The sequence below is a fragment of the Prunus persica genome, chromosome G6 (genome assembly GCF_000346465.2).
Source record: "Prunus persica cultivar Lovell chromosome G6, Prunus_persica_NCBIv2, whole genome shotgun sequence".
In the NCBI taxonomy this organism is placed as follows: Eukaryota; Viridiplantae; Streptophyta; class Magnoliopsida; order Rosales; family Rosaceae; genus Prunus; species Prunus persica.
Genome location: NC_034014.1, coordinates 9,623,584 through 9,644,199, shown reverse-complemented (window position 1 = coordinate 9,644,199; position 20,616 = coordinate 9,623,584). Strand labels below are relative to the sequence as shown.

The 20,616-nt window shown below is 35.8% G+C and overlaps 4 protein-coding genes and 1 long non-coding RNA gene across 6 annotated transcripts; 4 read left to right on the top strand and 1 right to left on the bottom strand.

Moving 5' to 3' along the window:
* Positions 1-5,685, top strand: LOC109949868. Its single transcript, XM_020566691.1, has 5 exons — positions 1-164; positions 1,392-2,548; positions 2,757-3,710; positions 5,032-5,264; positions 5,371-5,685. Exons 2-5 carry the CDS (start codon positions 1,396-1,398, stop codon positions 5,503-5,505), a joined length of 2,475 nt encoding a protein of 824 aa, XP_020422280.1. The 5' UTR covers positions 1-164; positions 1,392-1,395; the 3' UTR covers positions 5,506-5,685.
* On the bottom strand, positions 5,848-8,527 carry LOC109949869. Of its 2 annotated transcripts, none has more exons than XR_002272175.1 (4): positions 8,322-8,527; positions 6,734-7,997; positions 6,569-6,661; positions 5,848-6,471 (listed from the first exon to the last, which is right to left on the bottom strand). It is a non-coding gene; the product is annotated as an uncharacterized LOC109949869 (long non-coding RNA). The 2 variants fall into 2 exon arrangements; XR_002272176.1 differs by having other exon boundaries at positions 6,734-6,891.
* LOC109949542 lies at positions 12,318-15,222 on the top strand. Its single transcript, XM_020565402.1, has 2 exons — positions 12,318-13,951; positions 14,125-15,222. Exons 1-2 carry the CDS (start codon positions 12,778-12,780, stop codon positions 14,223-14,225), a joined length of 1,275 nt encoding a protein of 424 aa, XP_020420991.1. The 5' UTR covers positions 12,318-12,777; the 3' UTR covers positions 14,226-15,222.
* Positions 14,440-15,114, top strand: LOC109949600. Its single transcript, XM_020565672.1, has one exon. It carries the CDS (start codon positions 14,440-14,442, stop codon positions 15,112-15,114), a length of 675 nt encoding a protein of 224 aa, XP_020421261.1.
* On the top strand, positions 17,895-20,361 carry LOC18772739 (probable LRR receptor-like serine/threonine-protein kinase At3g47570). The gene is made up of 2 exons (XM_020565429.1): positions 17,895-19,517; positions 19,810-20,361. Exons 1-2 carry the CDS (start codon positions 18,764-18,766, stop codon positions 19,911-19,913), a joined length of 858 nt encoding a protein of 285 aa, XP_020421018.1. The 5' UTR covers positions 17,895-18,763; the 3' UTR covers positions 19,914-20,361.

Here is a 20,616-nt window from a genome sequence, read left to right as displayed (position 1 = left end):
TTTCTGCGTTTCGCAGTGGTTGAGTAATTGGGCAGGTCCTTCAAACCCGGTCCAGTTACCAGACCGGCCTCGCAAAAGCTCCCACAAAAAATAGCCTACGCCTGAGTCTCCTCTCACTCTCTCCTCTGCAGGTTTTCCATTATCCAACCGACCCTCGAATTAGGGTAATTAGTTTACTTTCCCTCCACTATTTTTTGAATTTTTTATTTTTCATTCTTCTTAAGCTGTTAACTGGTTTCGTTGAATTATAAACATTCAAGATTTCTTGGTTGATATAAATCTTGTTTATTTTCTTTTTTAATTTATTCATATATTAGTTCTGCAGCTTTTTATGGGTTGAAGTTTCTGCAGTTTATGATGTAAATGATTTTGGATTCATTGTTGAATAGTTCTATTGATTATTTTCTAAATGCATTGTAAAATTCAAGCTGGTTTTGCCTTTGTGATTGAATGAAATAATTTCTAGCTCCAGCTTTTGTTTTTCTTTTTAGCTAGAAAATAAATTAAAGTGAAAAGTACAACAGTGACAGTCCACCCAATGTACAATCTCAAAACTAATGCAGGAAATACATAAGACACAAGCACAAATTAAAATCTTCAGAAACAACAGCTCCCTAATCGACATGAATAAACAGGAAATGTAATGTATATCTCTAAACTCAATAGAACTTGATGCCCACCTTGAAGCCGAAAGGGGCAGAGAGGTTAGAATGTTTGATGAGGGATTTCATGTGGGAAGGAAGAAAGACTGCTTGATGAACCGGGAGGTGGTATCTCGAACAAGGGAGAAAGGGATTGGGAGATTGGCGATTTGGTCCAAATAAAAAAGGTTGCTGTTATTAAGAGTAACTATGACTTACATAATATTAGTTAGGATGCTAAGCAGGTGGTTAGGGGTTCTAGTAGGTGGAATTGGAGTGTTTCTGAAGTAATGGAAAGCTTTTTTTGGCTGCTGTGAGTGGGGACAGGGTAAATGTGAGATTGTGGAAGTATTGTTGGGGTGGTGAAGAACCATTTTGCTCTAGTTTCATAGTTTATTTAGATTGTCCAGTTTGCGGAATTCTAAGGTTGATGGATTGGGATTGTGGTTTTCAAAGAAACTTGAATGAGGAGGAGAGGAGAGAAGGGAAAAGCGTGGTTGTAAGAAAAACTATACTGTTTTGGAAAAACAATGTAAATGTGAGACAGCTGCAGTCTTTACTTTGTGTTTTGTTATGTATGTTCGTAATAGTAACTATTAATGTAGTTATTAAAGGTTATATCTTGTTGAAATATTTGATATGCTACTATGTGTCAGTAAGAATATGTTGAGACATTTATTCTAATTGTTATCCAGATGGTAGTTGCTGACTTATTTACTGTTTGTTTATTTTGTTCTTTTTTACATGTAGACGGATGGAGAGTGCTAGAATAGCAAGGTGTAGTTATCGTTCATTAACTGTTGTCATTGCATTGTCTGAAAATAGTAAATATTTGGATATTTGTAATGAGATATGCTTAAGGTTTAAGGAACTGAAAATGGGGAGCTTTGACCTGACGTATTCTCTTCCTGACCACCCTAATTGTTTGCTGCAATCTGATATGGATTTGCATATGATGTTGATGTGTTTAACAATGTTGAAGAGTAGTTTTGTTGATATATTGGTGAAGGATCTTGTGAGTTCAAATAATGATAATGGTGATCAAAAGTGTGAAGAGTCTGATCATACAGCGTCTAATCATGCAATGTCTAATCGTGAAGTCTCGAATCGTACAGCACCTTTATCATGCACATTAGAAAGTCGTAGTGCCATTGATGAGAATGACCGTTTTGGGGACTCCAGGTTGGATGGAGGCAATGCCTATTTGTCTCAGTACTGGAAGGAATATATTAGTCATGACGGTCAGAGATTTGAGGGGGGTGTAACTGAATTTCGTAACAAGTTGTGTAAGTATGCTGCTCATATGAGATTTCGTATTGCTTATGTAAAGAATGAGAAAGAACGTGTCCTTGCTGAATGTTTTAAGAAGATTTCAGATGGTTGTAATTGGCGTATATATGCTTCTCTATGTCGAGGGAATGGTTTTTTCTACATAAGGAGTCTGAATAATGTTCACACATGCACGCCTGTTGTCGATGAACAGAAAAGTAAGATGATGAGTTCAAAGGTTGTATCTTCTGTTCTCGTGGATCAAATCCGCGAGAAACCAACAATTAAACCAGCAGATATTGTCAAGGATTTTAAGCAAAAATATGGTCTTGATATCTCTTACCATAGTGCTTGGCACGGGAAAGAATTGGCTAAGAGTGAGGTTCATGGTAATGAATCCTTGTCTTATAATCAGTTAGTTCAGTATAGAGATGCTTTAATGTCAACTAATCCAGGGTCACATTGTGTCTTGGAGTGTGATCCAACAACTTCTTGCTTTCAAAGATTGTTTATTTGCTATGGTGCTTGCATTGAGGGATTTAGATGGTGCAGACCTTTGCTGTTCATAGATGCGACCGATATTAAAAGTAAGTATAAGGGGCAGCTAATTGGTGCTACCGGGAGGGATGGAAATCAAGGTACAATTAGTTACGTTTTTTACTATGATGAGTGATGAGTCACTATACATGGATTTTTAGAATAGAAAATGAAACTCTCATAGGTAGTTATCTGCTTGATAGTTACCTCTATATGTTGTATATATTGTGATTCTTGATAAGATAAATCTATATTTTGCTTAAATATCGTATTACTTATCCATTGCCTTTTTATGTTATTGGTTTTTAGGATTTTTCCCATTTGCTTTTGCTATCGTGGACTCAGAAAACGAGGAAAACTGGAGGTGGTTTTTTGAAAATTTAGCTAAAGTTTTGACTCCACAAGCTAGGACGATAACTTTTGTATCTAATCATAACAGAGGTGCGACCGAAGATGTTTCAAACATATTTCCAACATCCCATCATGCATTTTGCTTGAATGATATGAAACAGAACCTCTCATCTAAATATCCAGCTAATTTTGGTAAATTTTTTCGGGATCGAATTGTTGAGCTTTTTACGAAATGCGTATATGCTCCAACTGAAGCTGCTTTTGAGTTTAATATGAAAAATTTAAAAGATGAAGGCGGTGCTCCTATGAAGACCTTTCTAGAAACTTTCCCCAAGGAGAATTGGTCATATGCCTATTTTAAGGGTAATCGATATGGTGACATGTGCAGCACTGTTTCTGAATCATTTCAATCTTGGATTTCAGAGCTTTATGCGTTGCCTATTTGTCAAATGGTTGATGGCATCAGGATTAAACTCATGGGACTGATGTCTCAAAGGAGTTGTGAAGCAAAGGAATGTTGTTCTATTCTCTGTCCTGTGATGGAGAAAACCTTGAACGAAATGTCGATTGTTGGTCGGCATTGGAATAGTATCCGTTCTAGTGCTTCTGTTTTTGAGGTTCATGCTGAAGGTTCTTTTATGGTTGATTTGGATAAGCATTTTTGCTCCTGTCATGAGTGGCAAATAAAAGGCTTTCCCTGTGCTCATGCAGTCGTTGCTGTTCAAAAAAATTCGGGTTGCATGTATGACTACATTGATGATTATTTCAAGTTGAACTATTTTAGAAGTTCATATGCAACTCTTATTTCTCCCATACCTGACATTAAGGATGCGGTGCATGGGTGTTCAGCTGATATTGTTATCCTACCTCCACTTATTAGGCAGCCAGGGACTAAAAAGATGAAATCTGCTGGTGAGTTTTCAAGGGCTGTTACATGCAGTCGATGTGGTGCAGTTGGACGGCATAATAAGAAGACATGTACTGCAAATATGTGATTCTGTTTCGCGGTGTTTATTTATTTATTAACCTTTTCAACTTTTTTTTAGGTTCATATTTGCATGATTCTTGAGTTGTTATTCGATTGTTAAGATATAACACAATCACTTAAGCAAAAGGTAGAGCACAACTTCACAAGCCACAGAGCCAAAATCATAACAGTACTTCACATGATAGAATACAGAACCGTGCATGGATATGTCAGGTTTCCTTTTGAAGGAAGTAGCTTTTAAATCAGCCCTCTTGTTATCTCCTAGTGTGTTTTTTTATTATAATTTTGGAATGTTTTATGGAATTTTGTTAGCTTTGTTGGCTAATTCTGACGGTATTTTAAAAATCAATTTTCTTTTAGGCTAAATTTGAGAATTAAATTGATTTTAGATTAAATCTCATTAGATAGCAAATTAGTTATCCCTCTTTGCTGACTACATAAGTTTAACTCTGTATGATTGTTTTTGTGTTCAAGGTTCTAGTTTTCAATCTGTAGGTGTCTGATTTGTTTTATAAAGTTCATGCATGTTCTGGTTTAGTAGATCTTGGTACCCTTGTTTTGTTGCTGAGAAGATGGAGGAAAATATTGTTTTCAGTAATGAACATTTTTAGCTCATCTAAACGGTATAGATTGTCAGGTTCAGTTGCAGGTGTAGCATTTTGTTTGTGTGTTTATTTTTATTTTTAAATTGTTTCCTTTAATATGAGGAATAGTGAATATTATTTTGAGGTTTGAAATTTTTGATGTTCTTTTTCCTATTGTAATAGATCAAGGTGCAAATTAATTGTGCAAGTCAGTCTAAATTGTTGTTTATAAATGGTTTAGTGTTGGTGCAAATTAAGGCATATCTTGCTTGATGCCAGCCATTTTTTTTATTTTTTATTTTTTATTTTTTAAGAAACACAATTGTTAGTGCAAGTGTAGATTGGTTTCTCTTTGTGATAGAAATGACCTAAATTGTAAATTCTCTTTTATATATTGATAAATAAATAAAAAATCTCATTTATATGGAAATTATCTTTAGGGTTAACTGTCAATTTACCCCCTGAACTTGTACGCTAATTTCAATTTGCACTCTTAACTTTTTTTCTGGAAAACTAAGGATATGAATTATTTGTTATTGCCTATTCCCCTTACCGCTGTTCAAAGGGTAGTTTTGTCTCTCCACCCTAGTAACTCCACTCAGCCTCTTTCCCGCTATTTGGTGCCTCCATTTTCACACCTTTTGAATCGGTGAAATTCCAGAAAAGAAAAAAGGGGCAAGTTTCCCTCCTCAAAACCTATTCATCGGTGAAATTGAAGGGATGAGGAACAACTCACATGGCAGAGGTCATGGATCACAGTGTTCAAGTTCGCACTTTGAAGAGGACAGTGCATGGATGTTGCCTTCTCGGCTGTGTTACTGTGGAAATACTGCCAAAGTTAAGACTTCTTGGACTGCTACACCTCCAGGGAGGAGGTTTCATGTGTGCGCACGGGTAAGTGTGTAGGCTTTTCAATTTTTGCTTGCGAATTTGTTAGATGTGATGAAGCTGGGTTTTAGTTTCCCATTGTTTTAAGTAAATATTATGTTGTTTAATGCAGAAGAATGGTTGTAGATTATGGGAATGGGATGATCCTGAAATGTGTGAGAGATCTAAGCAAATAATACCCAGGCTGCTAAAGAAGATCAACAAATTGGAAGATGAAAAAACGGCTCGACATGTTTCGTTGTTTTGATGGTTGGATGGTTGTGTGGTTGGTGTCTGGCAAAGATAAAGGCAAAGATGGAGTGACTTTTTGTATGAAATGTAATGGTATGACTTTAGAAAAAGGAGTGACTTTGTGTGTCAGCAATGTAACGAAAATGGCATAGATGAGTTATTTTGTGAAGTTAATTGCAATATTCCAAGTTCATAATTTGCTTTCCATTGCCGAAATGAAATGAAAAGAAGCAAACAATGTCACAATTGAACTTGACAATGAAATTGAAATTACATTATCAAATTAGTACGTAGCAGCCAATTGAACTTGACAAGCAGCAAGAGTGTCTTAGATCAAAGACTAAATTGCCATCCAAACTGTCTTACAAAAGAAATCCATCCAAAGTCAATTCCATACATTTACAAAAAAACTAATCCATCCATCCCTAATGCATCTGTTTACCAAGCAAATCTATATAAGCCAAGTGACAGTTAAACAAATCATACAAAATCAAACTGATCCAAGCCAAGTGACAATTAAACAAGCCATATGTTTACAAAAACAAATCCATCCATCCAAACTTCATTCCTTCCATCGGTTTACAAAAAAACAAAAAACAAATTCATCCATCCAAATTTTATTCCATCCATAGTCATGCCGTTTCAATTTATCAACTAAACTCTCCATGGCCTTGCCCTTTTGGCTGGAGACTTGTACCTAACATTTTTTCCAGAGGTCATGACTGAGTGAGGTTTGATTTACTTGGGAAGCTTGAGTGACTTGAGAAGCTTGAGTGACTTGAGAAGCTTGATTCACTTGGGATGCAACACCTTGATTCAAATGTGAACTAACATATGAAGTTGGTTGCATTGGCACTTGATAGACAGATCCTCCTCTTCTCACCTATTTGACAACATAAATAGTGTCAAATCCAATCTTTGTTCTCATTTGACTCCTTGGCTGCATTGACATTTGAGGTTGTTGTTGCTGACCTCCTCCACCCTATACATAATCGAAGTGAAACAAAATTAAACAAAAAAAGATTGAATTAACACATATCAAAGTAAATGAAATTATTTATCTATGAATTACTATTTACATCAATAGTTGTTGGAGCTGCTCCTCTTGCCATTCTTGGGCCTTGTGAAGTAGAAGCTTGATTCACTTGGGAGAAAATTCCTTCTCTTCTTACCTATTTGATAAATTCAATGGGCTCAAATCTATAAAAATTAGCCAGAATTATAAAACATTGAATTTGACTTACACCAAACTTTGAGTGACTTTGACACTTAGGCTTGGTTGAACTTTGAGGTTGTTGTTGCTCACCTCCTCCATTTACATCGTCACTTGTTGGGGCAACTCCCCTTGCTCCATTCTTGGCCTACTTGTTCCTCTTCGCATTTATCTAGCAGAAGCTTGTCCCTTTATTCTTAAAACAGTCAACAAGTTAATGAAAGCAATTGAAATCAATTCCATGTATGAAAATAAATAAATCAGTTCCATGTATGAAATTAATTAATAAATCAGTTTGATCTAACTTATAACAATGTCAGCAACAGCATTGTGGCCTTGCACTGCACTTTTTCACCCCTTCAACTTCATCATGTTGTTCCTCTTCTGAAAAACTTCTCAAATCCTTTAAATTGTAATGGTACTCATCACTAGATGCTTCACCATGCTCTTTATGTGGGGGTTCAACACCTTCATATACCACATACTTATCAAAGTCACAATCATCTACATTTACTTCTTGGTTGGCCTTCTCTTGCTCATAGTCAGAGTTTAAGAACTGAAACTTCAGTTCGGCACGCTTCTCTGCATCAGCAATTAAATCCTCTTGAACATCCTCATCATTGTTTTCATAATTCCCATCATTATCTTCATCTACATCTTCATAATTCCCATCACTATCTTCATCCACATCTTCATAATTCCCATTAAGATCTTCATCATTATCTTCAAATTCATCATAAGCATCACCATCCAATGTGTCTACCACAACACTAAAACTTGTCCCTTCATCTGCAACATTCAAACCATTCATTCTAACTGCCACATCCACAAACTCAGAAGGATATGTTCATTCTCCCACAAATTATCCTAACCATCACCCTACTGACAGCAATCTGAAGTATTCACATCAGCTTCTACATCAACTTGGTGTAAATTTGGGTGAAGCGAACCATCAAAGTGAAATCTAGGTGTAGATGCAGATGCTTGACTCTTTAACACGGGGTTCTGGCATGTGAGAGGTATAAATTCTAAAACCTTAGATGGAGGAATTTTCTGCACAAACTCAAGTACATGGCCATCTGTTTCTAGTGGAAGAAAAGCCTTTGTTGTGCTCCTATAGTGGAAACACGTTTTTAACTTGTTGTATCTAAGTGATGTAGCAATGTCATACATGTCCAACATTGAAAAAGGATCCCCAATACAGTTGTCTATCCATTGTACCCTACCACCCAAATATTTTCCCTCTTTAAAATTCCCCCTATGGTGAATCTTCATAGTGAAGTTATCTGGATCAGCTACAAAGGCAGAAATAAAATATATATATCAACAACATTTAATGTCACCAACAACCTACATTTACAGCCATAACAACACATTTACTTTTGACATAACAAAAACTTGCTGACATAAGACAAAACCAAAAGTTACAGACCAAACATAAACAAATCACATGCACTACCCTTGGGACCACAAATATATTTCCTTTTTAGAAAGGAATATCACCCAAACCAAAAATGAAGAATCTCGGCCAAACTACTTTACATAAGGGAGATAAGAAACATTATTCTATCGACGCCATTTGACCACAATGATTCAAAAAGAGAAAAAAGAAGACTTACTATACTTTGGATGAATACCACTGCTACGCATAATCGGAGCTATATTTCATCGAATCCACAAAGCCTGTATTCAAGAATCTTACCGATTTGAAACCCTCAATCTTCAAATCATCTATTCAGTGCTACTAAATCGTCGAATCTCCCCTTCCCCAAAAAAAACCTTACTTTACTAATAGTCGTGCGAATTGGCACTTGAGTGACTTGTGTTTTTTTATTTATTTATAATTCTTTTAAAATTGAGGACTTGTGTGATTGGGAAAGGGGCTGAGTAGAGTTATTAGGGTGGAGAGACAAAACTACCCTTTGTTCAGTGACAATTTGACGGACTATTGGATGCCAAAAGGTTGATTTAGTCGGTAGGGGGAATTTGCGATAAAAAATAATTCGTATCTTTAATTTTCTAAAAAAAAAAAGTTGAGGGTGCAAATTGAAAGTATCGTACAAGTTCAGGGGGTAAATTGATAATTAACCCTTATCTTTATATGGGTACATTTATATTTTGCATCAACTGGAAGATAATTGCTCTAAAATGTGTATGCTTACATTTTTATTGATCTAAAAGACATTACTTACAGCTTGCATATATGCATTCATTATTTATCCTTTGATTGATTTGTATTGCAATGCCAAAATTCTTCCTAGAACAAAATCTGTATCTTTAAAGATTGAAGTTTGTTTGTACTGTGCCAAACAACCAACTCAGACAGTGGAGCCAATGGAGCGCAGCCATGTGTCCTCACCAGAAATGCCAAGGAGGCCTAGAACGAAAGATAACAAGAAGAGGAACCATCCCTCACCTATAAAAGGAGACCACTCTTATATTTTGGAGAAAGACTTCTATGAAATGGGGATAACACTATTTTGCAGCACTATCCCGGTTGCAACTAAGTTTTTTTCCCTACGTTGAGGCTCTCTAAGACCATGGCAAAGTACTATTTAAACAACAATTATCATAATGCGAACATCTCCAGTTTCGTGGACGAAGCCCATTCAGGTGAACCATGTATATCTAGTGTCACATCTATGCTTGCTCACTTCTCCTTCTTCCATCTATCTCACTTGTTGAAGACTCTCACCTGTCGAACGTACATCCCCTAATTTGGTTCATTTTTGGAAATCAACAAAGTTTTAGCATTAAAACAAAATGTGGATGAAGATTCAACAAAGGTACAATAAGTTTAGAAATTAGAAGAACTGAATTTAGAACTACAAGAATAAACTTAAAAGAGAAGAAGAAGAAGAAGAGTAAGAAAGATTTTTAAGAGAGTATTTACATTAGACCTAGAGAACTTCATGGGATGCATAGAAAGAGTGAAAAATTATGCCAAGTTTTCAAAATCCAAGGTTTAAAAAAGAGTAAGTGTCGTTTCTCCTCTCCCTTCCCCTCCCTTCCCCCTCCCCCCCCCCCCCCCCCAACTATGACCCTAATTAAACTTAACTTCCATACTACAAAATAAGTCAATTTATCATTTGAACTTTTCAAAACAACCAATTTAACCCTTGTCATTAAGTTTTTCGAATTTCATCCAATTTTCCGTTAATAATAAGGATACATTTGTAATTTTTAGTAAAATAAGAATTAAATACATGAAAACAAAAGATAAAATAATAAAATACAAAAATAAATAACTTTAGAAATAAACAAACTAGCCATTGTAGATTGATCTCTCTTTTCAGTACTCATCCTAAGCGTTGGAGTTTGGCTTTAGGGTATCCTCAATCATAGTATCTAAATGAGGCTCTAAAAATGGTGGATAGAGACTCACTTAGAGCTGCGTTGGAATATTTTGGGCTCTAAAAATATCTTTTCCACAATGGGGGCTCTACTTCCGAAGCTCTATATGAAATTTTTTTATTATGTCATTTGTTTTACGTATTAATTTTTGTTGTTATTAACTTAGTTTGTTTTATTGTATGTTTATGTTATGTTAACTTTTTTTAATAGACATTTCTACCAAATAAAATCAAAATTTGGAGTGGCAATTCTAAAGGTAAATTATAATTATAATTTAAAAAAATAAAAATTCAACATTTCTACTCCCATTTATAATTTTAAAAAATTAAAAAAAAACATAGAAAAATTAAAGTAGTAATTTTAAAAGTAAATTATAACAATTGAAAGGAAAAACAAAGAAAAAAAAAATAGAGAAGGAAATATCAAACCAAAAAAAGAAAAAAAAAAGAAAAAAAAAACCAAATACAAAAAACAAAAGGGATAGTAAAACATTAAACAAAGCCTTTTATTTGGATGCTGTTAAAAAAACAAAAACAAAAACATTAAACAAAGCCTGATGTATGCTGCAACTTTTTAAAGTGTGGGACTCGCTTGGGCTTTAGGGGCTCTATCAAAGTCCATAAATTTAGAGATAGCTTTAGTAGGGCTTTATGATATAGGGCCCCAAATCTCTTTCATTGAGGATGCCTTTTTGTACATGGGCTCTATATTATAAAGCCCCAAGGAGTTGAGCCCCATTTAAGGCCCATTTAATTGGGAGTTATGATTTTGACTTTCTCGTTCTTGAGTTGGGCTTTGATGGACCACTTGGTGCACTACATGTTCATCATCCATTAGCCCAATAAATTTTACTTAAAAACCTATATTATATTGTGGGTTTGTGAAGGGTAAGTAGTGGTTGGGGTTTTATTACAGTTAGTTTCTCTTTTAATCCCTCATGAATTGTTTCAGGCAACCATCTTCTTAGGATTAGGGGTGTACAAGATTCAATCCAATCCACTCAAATTGACTGATCCAATCTAATCTAATTTTAATCGATTTTGATGATTTTGCGGTTTGAATTGGATCCCTAATTTCCAAAATCGACATGATTGGCTCGGATGACAGATTTTCTTGTGAGGATCCAATCAAATCTAGTTAATTTCATCCTTATTTTGCTCATTAGATAATTGTCATTAAGATAAGAAAGTTATGAATATTTTAAGTAATTTGATGGAGTTATGTTTAAATATATTATAAATCAAAATAATTTTCTCTTGCATTTCATTTATATTTTACATTTAAATATATTAAAGTGTTTGATTATATTAAACTTGACGATAAATGTTGTAAATTTCATTATTATCTTTTCCATTATGAAAACCGATCATCCAATCCAATCCAATCCAATTCAATATCAATGAGATCGGATCAAATTAGATTTAAACCTCTAATGTGATCGGATTGGATTGGAAAAATCATAATCCAATCTATATTGGCTCTGATGTGAATTGGTGAAATTGTATTGGTTTTAAACTGATGTACACCTCTACTTAGGATGGATGTGTTTGTGTCCTGATTTTCATGTTCACCATGGGGTTGAGGATAACTTTGGGATATATATATTATTTACTTATAAATCTTGTATTGATATTTTGGAATTAATAAAGTTATCCTCCTAACAAAAAGAAAAAATATATATTTAAAAAATATTGAAAAAAAAAGTTAGAGTTAGGTTTTTTTTAGGACCTTTCCTATTGAGATGAGCGATAACATACTAAACTCACACATATTACACAGATGCTAGGACTTGAATCTAGGACCTTTCATGGGAGGAGCATTTGCTCTAAATCACTACATTAGGGGTCCTTTGTAGACTTAGAATATTTAAAATTGGTAAATAACCTTAGTAAAAACTAAAGAGTAATAAATTACATTATTCTGAAGCCAACGAGGTCTTGCTTAATGGAAAAAAGGTCTTGACTTGCTGACCAATGGTCTCAAATTTGAACATCTGGCACTTTAGCATGGGTAATGTGTGTGAGAAAACCTCTTAACCGGTTTTAGTTCTTAATATATGCTATTGTTGCTGGCTAGTATAAGCATAATAAGCCTCATCCCATCCCATTAAGAGTTGAAGTTTTGTCAATTTTTACTTAAGGCTTTATTAAACCTGGTTATATGCCATTATACATTTATTGTGTTTTGCAAATTTTCAGGTATTCTGTAGTGCTTTAAGCCTTGAAGTGTAGAACTTAGAAGATTTTATGATGTAAGTGGCTTTTGATTCATTGTTGAATACTTCTATAGTTTAATTTCTCTTACATTGCATTGAAGTTGTTCTTGTCTTTTTATTATTAAATAAAATAATTTTTCCAGAAGTGAAATAGAAACTTTTCTGGCATGTCTAATTTTTTTGTTTGTTTGTTTGTTTTTTTTTGGTGATGAACATCGTAAAATATATATTATATGTGTGTGTGTGTGTGTGTGTGTGTGTTACTTGCTATACTCTAACTGTTATACCATAGTTTTAGTGCAATTAAAATACATCCTACACCTAGGATCTGTGGTTCTCAGCAAACAATATTATAAGGGCTTGTGTAGATTTGTTGACTTACGAAGAATACCGGCAAAATAGGTGTCAGTTACAGTATCACATATTTATCCTAGTTGTCGTAAACAGAACGGTAGTTCTTGACTTATTTACGTTTATTTCTTTTCTTGATTTTTACATGCAGATGGATGGAGAGTGCTAGAATAGCAAGGTGTAGTTATCGTGCTGTAACTGTCATGATTGGATTGTCTGAACATAGTAAATATGTGGATATGTGTAATGAGATATGTTTAAGGTTTAAGGAACTTAAGGTAGGGAGTTATGAGCTGACATATTCTCTTCCTGAGCATCCTACTTGTTTGCTGCAATCGGATATGGACATGCATTTGATGCTAATGTGTTTATCAATGTTGAAGATTAGTTTTGTTGATATACTGGTGAAGGATCTGTTGAGTTCAAATAAAGAAGATGGTGATCATACAACATCTAATCAAGCAGCTTCTAATCATTCAGCATCTAATCATGCAGCATCTAATCAAAAAGCTTCTAATCTTTCAGCATCTAATCATGTAACATCTTCTTCATGCATGGTAGAAAATAGTGCTATTGATGAGAATGAACATTTGGATAACTCCAGATTGCATGAAAGCATTGCATATTTGTCTGAGGGTTGGAAGGAATATATTAATCATGAAGGTCAGAAGTTTGTGGGCGGGGTAACTGAATTTCGGAACAAGTTGCGTAAGTACGCAGTTGGTATGGGATTTCGTTTTGTCTATCAATCCAATGATAAGTCACGTGTTATTGCTGATTGTTTTAAAAAGAAATCAGATGGATGTAAGTGGCGTGTATATGCTTCGCTATGTCAAGCTAATGGTTTTTTCTACATAAGGACTTTAAATAATGTTCACACGTGCATGGGTGTTGGTCGTGAGAAGAAAAGTAAAATGATTACGTCAAAGATGATATCTTCTATTGTAGTTGATAAAATCCGTGAAAAACCGTCAATTAAACCAATAGATATTGTGAAGGACTTTAAGCAGAACTATGGTCTTGAGATTTCTTACTATAATGCATGGTACGCGAAAGAATTGGCTAAGAGTGAAGTTCATGGTGATGAATCCTTGTCTTATAGTCAATTAGTTTGGTATCATGATGCTTTAATGTCAACCAATCCTGGATCATCTTGTGTTGTAGAGTGTGATTCAAAGACTTCTCGCTTTCGGAGGCTTTTTGTTTGTTATGGTGCTTGCATTGAGGGCTTTCAATGGTGCAGACCTTTGTTGTTCATAGATGAAACTTTTCTGAAAAGCAAGTATAAAGGGCAGCTAATTGGTGCCACGGGGAAGAATGGAAACCAAGGTATAGTTATCAGACTGGTTAACACTTGCATCCTTATCCTGTATTATGATGGTTCATAAGTTACACATGTTTATGTATATATTATATGTATGTGTAGAGGTATATTTATAAATACATATATCATTGAAGCACCAATTACTTATTTTTGTCTTTTTTATATGACTGGTTTTTAGGATTTTTCCCCTTTGCTTTTGCTGTCATGGATTCAGAAAACAAGGAAAACTGGAGCTGGTTCTTCGAAAATTTAGCTAAAGTTTTGACTCCACAAGGTTAGGACCATTACATTTGTATCTGATCATAACAAAGATGTGATTGAAGCTGTTTCAAACATATTTCCAACATCCCATCATGCATTTTGTTTGAACCATTTGAAAGAGAAACTTGGATCTAAATATCCCCTTACAAATGGTAAATTGTTCCGGGATGGAATTGTTGAACTTTTTATGAAATGTGCTTATGCTCCAACAGAAGTTGCTTTTGAGTTTAATATGAGAAATTTAAAAGAAGAAGGTGGGGCTCCGGTTCAGACTTTTCTAGATAATCTTCCTAAAGAGAATTGGTCATCTGCTCATTTTAAGGGCAATCGATATGGTGAAATGTGTAAGAATGCTTCTGAATCATTTCATTCTTGGATTTTGGAGCTATGTGCGTTGCCCATCTGTCAAATGCTTGAGGGCATCAGGATTAAACTCATGGTCATGGTGTCCGAAAGAAGTGGTGAAGCGGGGCAGTGGTGTTCTGTTTTATGTCCTGAGATGGAGAAAACCTTGAGTGAAATGTTGACTGTAGGTCAGCATTGGAATGCTAGCCGTTCCAGTACTTATGTCTTTGAGGATCTTGCTGAAGTTTCTGTTCTAGTTGATTTGGTTAATCATTTTTGCTCCTGTCATGATTGGCGAATAAAAGGCTTTCCCTGTGCTCATGCACTTGTTGCTGTTCAAAAAAATTCTGGTTGCATGTATGACTACATTGATGATTACTTCAAGTTGAGCTACTATAGAAGTTCATATGCGACTCTTATTTCTCCTATACCTGACATTAAGGATATGATGCATGAGGGTTCAGAAGATGTTATCCTACCTCCACTTATTAAGAAGGGTAGAACAAGGACTAAAACGATTAAATCTGTTAGTAAAGTTCCAAGGGCCATTACATGCAGTTGAGGTGGTGCGGTTGCAAGGCATAATAAGAAGACTTGTACTGCAAATTTTTGATTTTGTTTCACAGTATTTTCGTTGCAGTGTACATAAATTCTATGATGTGTTTTTGTACCTTTTTCAACATTTTTGTTCATTTTTGCATGGTTCATATTGAACAAATTGCCAAATGATTACTTCTTCACGAGTTGTAGTTCGATTGGTAAGAAAAAACAGCATTGCTGAAGCAAAAGGGCACAAAACACAGAGGAACAAATAAAATATTATATTAACTGATATCACACAGAACCATGTATCAACAGATCATAGTACCCTGCACTTTTCGCTTACAGCTTGGTTTTTAGCTTTGCTAAACGGATGACATTTGTAAAACGTGTTTGGTTGCTGCCTGAAGAAAACATCTTGATAAGCCTGAGTTTACCTTGTAAAATTCGAAAACATCTCAATCAAATTTCCAGTGTATTTAGAGAATGAGGAATGCACAAGAGAAAATTACAGGGGCTGTTCAAGCTCTTCCTCCAACTTTCAACACTGTTTACAGCCATGCATCAGATATCAGCTTTCTAGACGAACAGGTAGATCTACCATCCCAATCTCCCCTTTTATTTCCTTAGTCTCTACGTACAGTGTATCTTTTTTCTCACTCTCTTTTCTATATTTCTCTGTATTGGTTGATTAAATCAGGTCTCTCTTTCTCTGTCCTAGTCTGTACTTTTTAATATACTTTCGTATTTTTTGGATTGTCAGCTTTGATGATCGAATTTTGTTGAAGTATTAGTTTTTTGTCGAATTTGGGAGTTCAAACTTTTATTTTTGTTTAAGTATATTTAGACATTCCCTTGGATAGTTCAGTTGGTGAATAGTTGTTTGCTTCATTGAATTATCTCTCAGTTTTCACCAAACAAAATCTGAAGTAGTAGCACTGTTGATTTTATCCCCTCTAGAATGAGAGGGATCTTCTTTAATTTAGACAGATCAGTTGAGAAAACTCATCTTTACAAGCATACAAGGAAAAGCCCTTGTGGAAGAAGTTATAAGGAACAAATGAAGTATATCTAGTTCAAGAATAATAAATTATCTCTTTAAACCTTCATTAGTCGTGATTACTTGGAAAATGCTAGGAAGACTACATTTTTATACCACATTTGAGTATCACATGATATGACAAAAAAAAAGTGTACAGGCAATGTGTTGTCAATTAATGAATCAATCTCATTGCACATTGGTTATATGCATGTCACATCATGTGGTATTTAAATGTGTTACAAATATATGGTCTCCCTAGCATTACTCTGAGCGGTAAATCCCAAAAGAACAACACTTTTCTATATGGACCTCATTTAATAGGAGTGTCCAAAGATAATCTTTGGTGCCATTTTGACCAATTCAACGAAAATTGAAAGATTTCTTTTGTGCCATTTTGATCAATTCAACGAAAATTGAAAACTATCTTTTAGAAAAGAAATCGATGTTGAAAGGTAAATAAAAAAAGTTTTGAATAAGATGTTAACAAAAAGAAAAAGCCAGGGACCCTGAAGTCACTTTGATTCCTCTCTCTTTCCTGCCAATGGACGAATGCTTATAATTTGAAATTCCACGTCCCTATGTTTGTGTTTTCATGCATAACGTCTCACTTGTGAGCCCCCACCCCACTGTGGGAAGCAAAAGACTTTGGTCATCCAGGAACTGGGATTGGCTCTTTCACTTGCATAGACTTGTTGTCATGCATGAAATGAACTAAGGCAATCTCAACTCATATCTCTCTTTCTTAATCTCTAATATCATTATAAGATGGAGATTTTCTCCATCAAATCCAGCTTAGTATGCTCACTTTTTTATATGCTGCTGATATGTTGTTTTGAGTTCCATGCAATTAGGTTTTTCCTTAGCCATGAACCCCACAAGGGTGAGGCTGGGAGGGAATGAGACTCTGGTTGCTGGCATCAAAGGGTCGCAGGGCTACACCTACATTCTCAACAATTGGCAGGGTCCATATCACCATATGTAGGAAATCTAAGCTTCCTAAAGGAGCTAATTTTAAGCAACAACTGCTTCACTGATGAAATCCCTCCACAAATTGGCCACCTGCGTAGGCTGCAGAGTTTTAATACTGGCTAATAATTCATTGAGTGGAGAAATTCCAGCCAATATATCCAGTTGCTCCAACCTCATAGAGATTCATCTCAGTGGAAACAAGCTAGTAGGGAAAATTCCTAATACTCTTGGGTCCTTGTCAAAGCTCCAAAAACTTGGTTTGTACAAGAGCTTTTTGACAGGTACTATCCCTCCTTCATTTGGGAACCTTTCATTTCTTGTATCCTTTGTTGCACTTGAGAATTTCTTAAATGGAAGTATCCCTGAGTCTCTAGGCCAAAGTACAAGCTTAAACTTGTTTTCGGTGGGTGAAGATATGTTGTCTGGTGCTGTCCCTGCTTCCATTTTCAATATTTCTACTCTTACTGCTTTGGATTTGATGGGAAACCAAATCCAGAGGAGTCTTCCCTCAGACATGTTCAAAACTCTTCCCAATCTCCAAATTATCAACCTTGGCCACAAAATTCATAACCGGATCCATTCCCGTGTCCGTATCCAATGCCTCCAATTTGGAACAATTTATTGTTGCAGGAAACAGCCTAACTTGACAAGTTCCCTCTTTGCAGAAGCTCTATAGTCTCTGGGAATTCAGCATTGGCATTAATTATCTTGGAAATGGGCAGCGGGTGAACTGAACTTCCTCGGATTTGACTAACTCCACAGAATTGGGGTTGGTTGATATTTGTAACAACAAATTTGGAGGGATGTTGCCCACATCTATAGGAAACTTGTCGACCACTCTTGTTGGATTTGATGTTAGTTTCAATCAGATACATGGAGGCATCCCAAATGGGATAGGCAATCTTTTTAACTTGAATATTCTGTTTATGAACTATAATCAATTTACAGGAAACATCCCTGCTGATATTGGGAGGCTTCAAAAAATAGGGAGGATAGGTTTGGACAACAACAAATTATCAGGGCACATCCAATCCTCTGTTGGGAAATTAACAGAGTTAACCACACTAGAATTACAAGGAAGTGATCTCGGGGGCAGCATCCCTCCAAGTTTGGGGCAATGTCGAAAGCTACTTCTGTTGAAACTTTCTCAAAAGAAGCTTAGTGGTTCAATAACCCAACAAGTTTGGGGTCTCTCATCCTTGTCAGTGGTTTTGAATCTATCTCAAAACCACTTGACTGGTTCCCTACCCATGGAAGTAGGAAATTTGAAAGGTCTAAGTTCATTGGACCTTTATGATAACATGTTATCTGGGGAACTTCCCAGAAATCTTGGCAAGTGTGAAAGTTTAGAAGTCCCCAGGTTGCAAGGCGACTCCTTCCAAGGGACCATTCTTTTGCCTTTCGAAACATTGAGAGGAATTCAAGTTTTGGATCTTTCTCGAAACAATCTGTCGGGCAAGTTTCCACAATACTTGGAGGGTTTACGTTTGCTGAATTTGAATATATCTTTTAATGATTTTGAGGGCATGCTGCCGGTGGGAGGTGCCTTCAAAAATACCAGTGCAACTCTGTTGTTGGAAACAGCAAGCTCTGTGGCAGTGTTGTTGAATTCCACCTGCCCAAATGCAACTTTCCATCCAAAGAATCCAAGAAAAGGAGGATGACCCTTGCTTTGAAATTAATAATATGTATAGTCCCTGCCCTTGTGTTAATCATCCTGGTCTTGTCTCTCCTATATCTACGCCCATTAAGTAAGAAGCTAAGAAAAGAGCATGCCCCAAGCAATTTGGAGAAAATTTTGCCAGTGTCATATGCCGCTCTTGTAAAAGCTACCGATGGGTTCTCTTTGACTAATTTGATTGGTGTGGGCAGTTTTGGATCTGTGTACAAAGGAGTTCTTGATGATGGTGGAGCTCTGTTGGTTGCCATAAAAGTGTTTAACCTATTACGGCAGGGAGCTTCGAAGAGTCTCATAGCAGAGTCTGAGGCTTTGAGAAATATCAGGCATCGAAATCTCGTCAAGATTATTACTGCATGTTCTAGTGCTGATTTTCAAGGTAATGATTTCAAGGCTCTGGTTTATGAGTTCATGGAAAATGGGAACTTAGACGAGTGGTTGCATCTGCCTACTAGAACAAAAGAGGTAAGAGACAAATCCAAGAGTATGAATCTTCTTCAGAGGCTGAACATCGCCATTGATTTTGCCTGTGCACTAGATTATTTTCATAATCATTGCGAAACTCCAATCGTTCATTATGATCTCAAGCCAAACAATGTTCTTTTAGACAATGAATTGACTGGACATGTTGCTGACTTTGGGCTAGCAAGATTTCTCTCAAAGTTATCAAGTAACATTTCTGCAAATCAAACAAGTTCCATTGGAATAAGAGGATCAGTTGGCTATGCCACACCAGGTAAATTATCTCCATTTTTTAAACAGTTTGCTTTCTCCTTTTACCCTACCTGGAAAAATTACTGCTAATTAGATTGTCACATGTTGCAATACATATAACAAAAAGAATCGATTCTGCATTCACTTTTCCACTCACATTATTGGAGTTTTCCAATTCTCTGGGATTTTCTTTGTACGCGTATCTTGTTAAACTTCCGCATCATGGAAAGCTCATGGTTGAAATGTTACTCTTGCTTCTAAGAAAGCTCTACTATTTGCAATTACAGTAACTATATCTGATTTCTGAATTGTAAAGTATGGAATGGGAAGTGAGGTGTCAACATATGGGGATGTGTACAGCTTTGGCATTCTCTTGTTAGAGATGTTTACTAGGAAGAAACCCACTTTGACGGCTTGAACCTTCATAATTTTGTGAAGATGACTCTTCCTACAGAGATTGCAGATGCGGTATTATTTCTTCAAGGAGGCATTGAGGACACTCCCAAGCAACGCACCGCAACTGCACAAAAATTGGAGGAGTGTTTGAGTTTGATATTTAGAACTGGAATTGAGTGTTCTGCAGAATCCTCAAGAGACCGACAGGGCATCAGTGCTGCTGCATCTGCATTGCGCTCCATTAGGGACGTTCTTCTTCGATAAAAGCTTCAAACTTATGCTACTCTTTGGTGTGAAGAAGATTACTACTGCATCTTGTCTTAAGTCTCTCTCTAAAAACACTTGGATCTTATTAGGATTATAGTGGTAATCGAATTTGTTCTGTTATCTGTTCCTCTGCACCGGTCCGATTGCATCTAATGATGTTTCCTTTCCCACTTTATGTATATGATGAACTCACCACATTAACAATCCCCATGGCATAGAACATCAACAGAGAGGCAGCCAATGAGAAGCTTAGAGTTGCCTTCAACCGAGACTTTGAAGTATCGATCCAACGAAGCATTGAGAAAACCATCATTTAGAGCTTGCCCTTCAACCATCAAAACACTGGAAATGCCAATACTCTTTGTACCAGCAAGCAAAGAATGTTTAACCAAAAGTGGCTTCACAATCATCTCAAACTGACCAATGACCATCAAAGTTTAATTTAACAAATGAAGTTT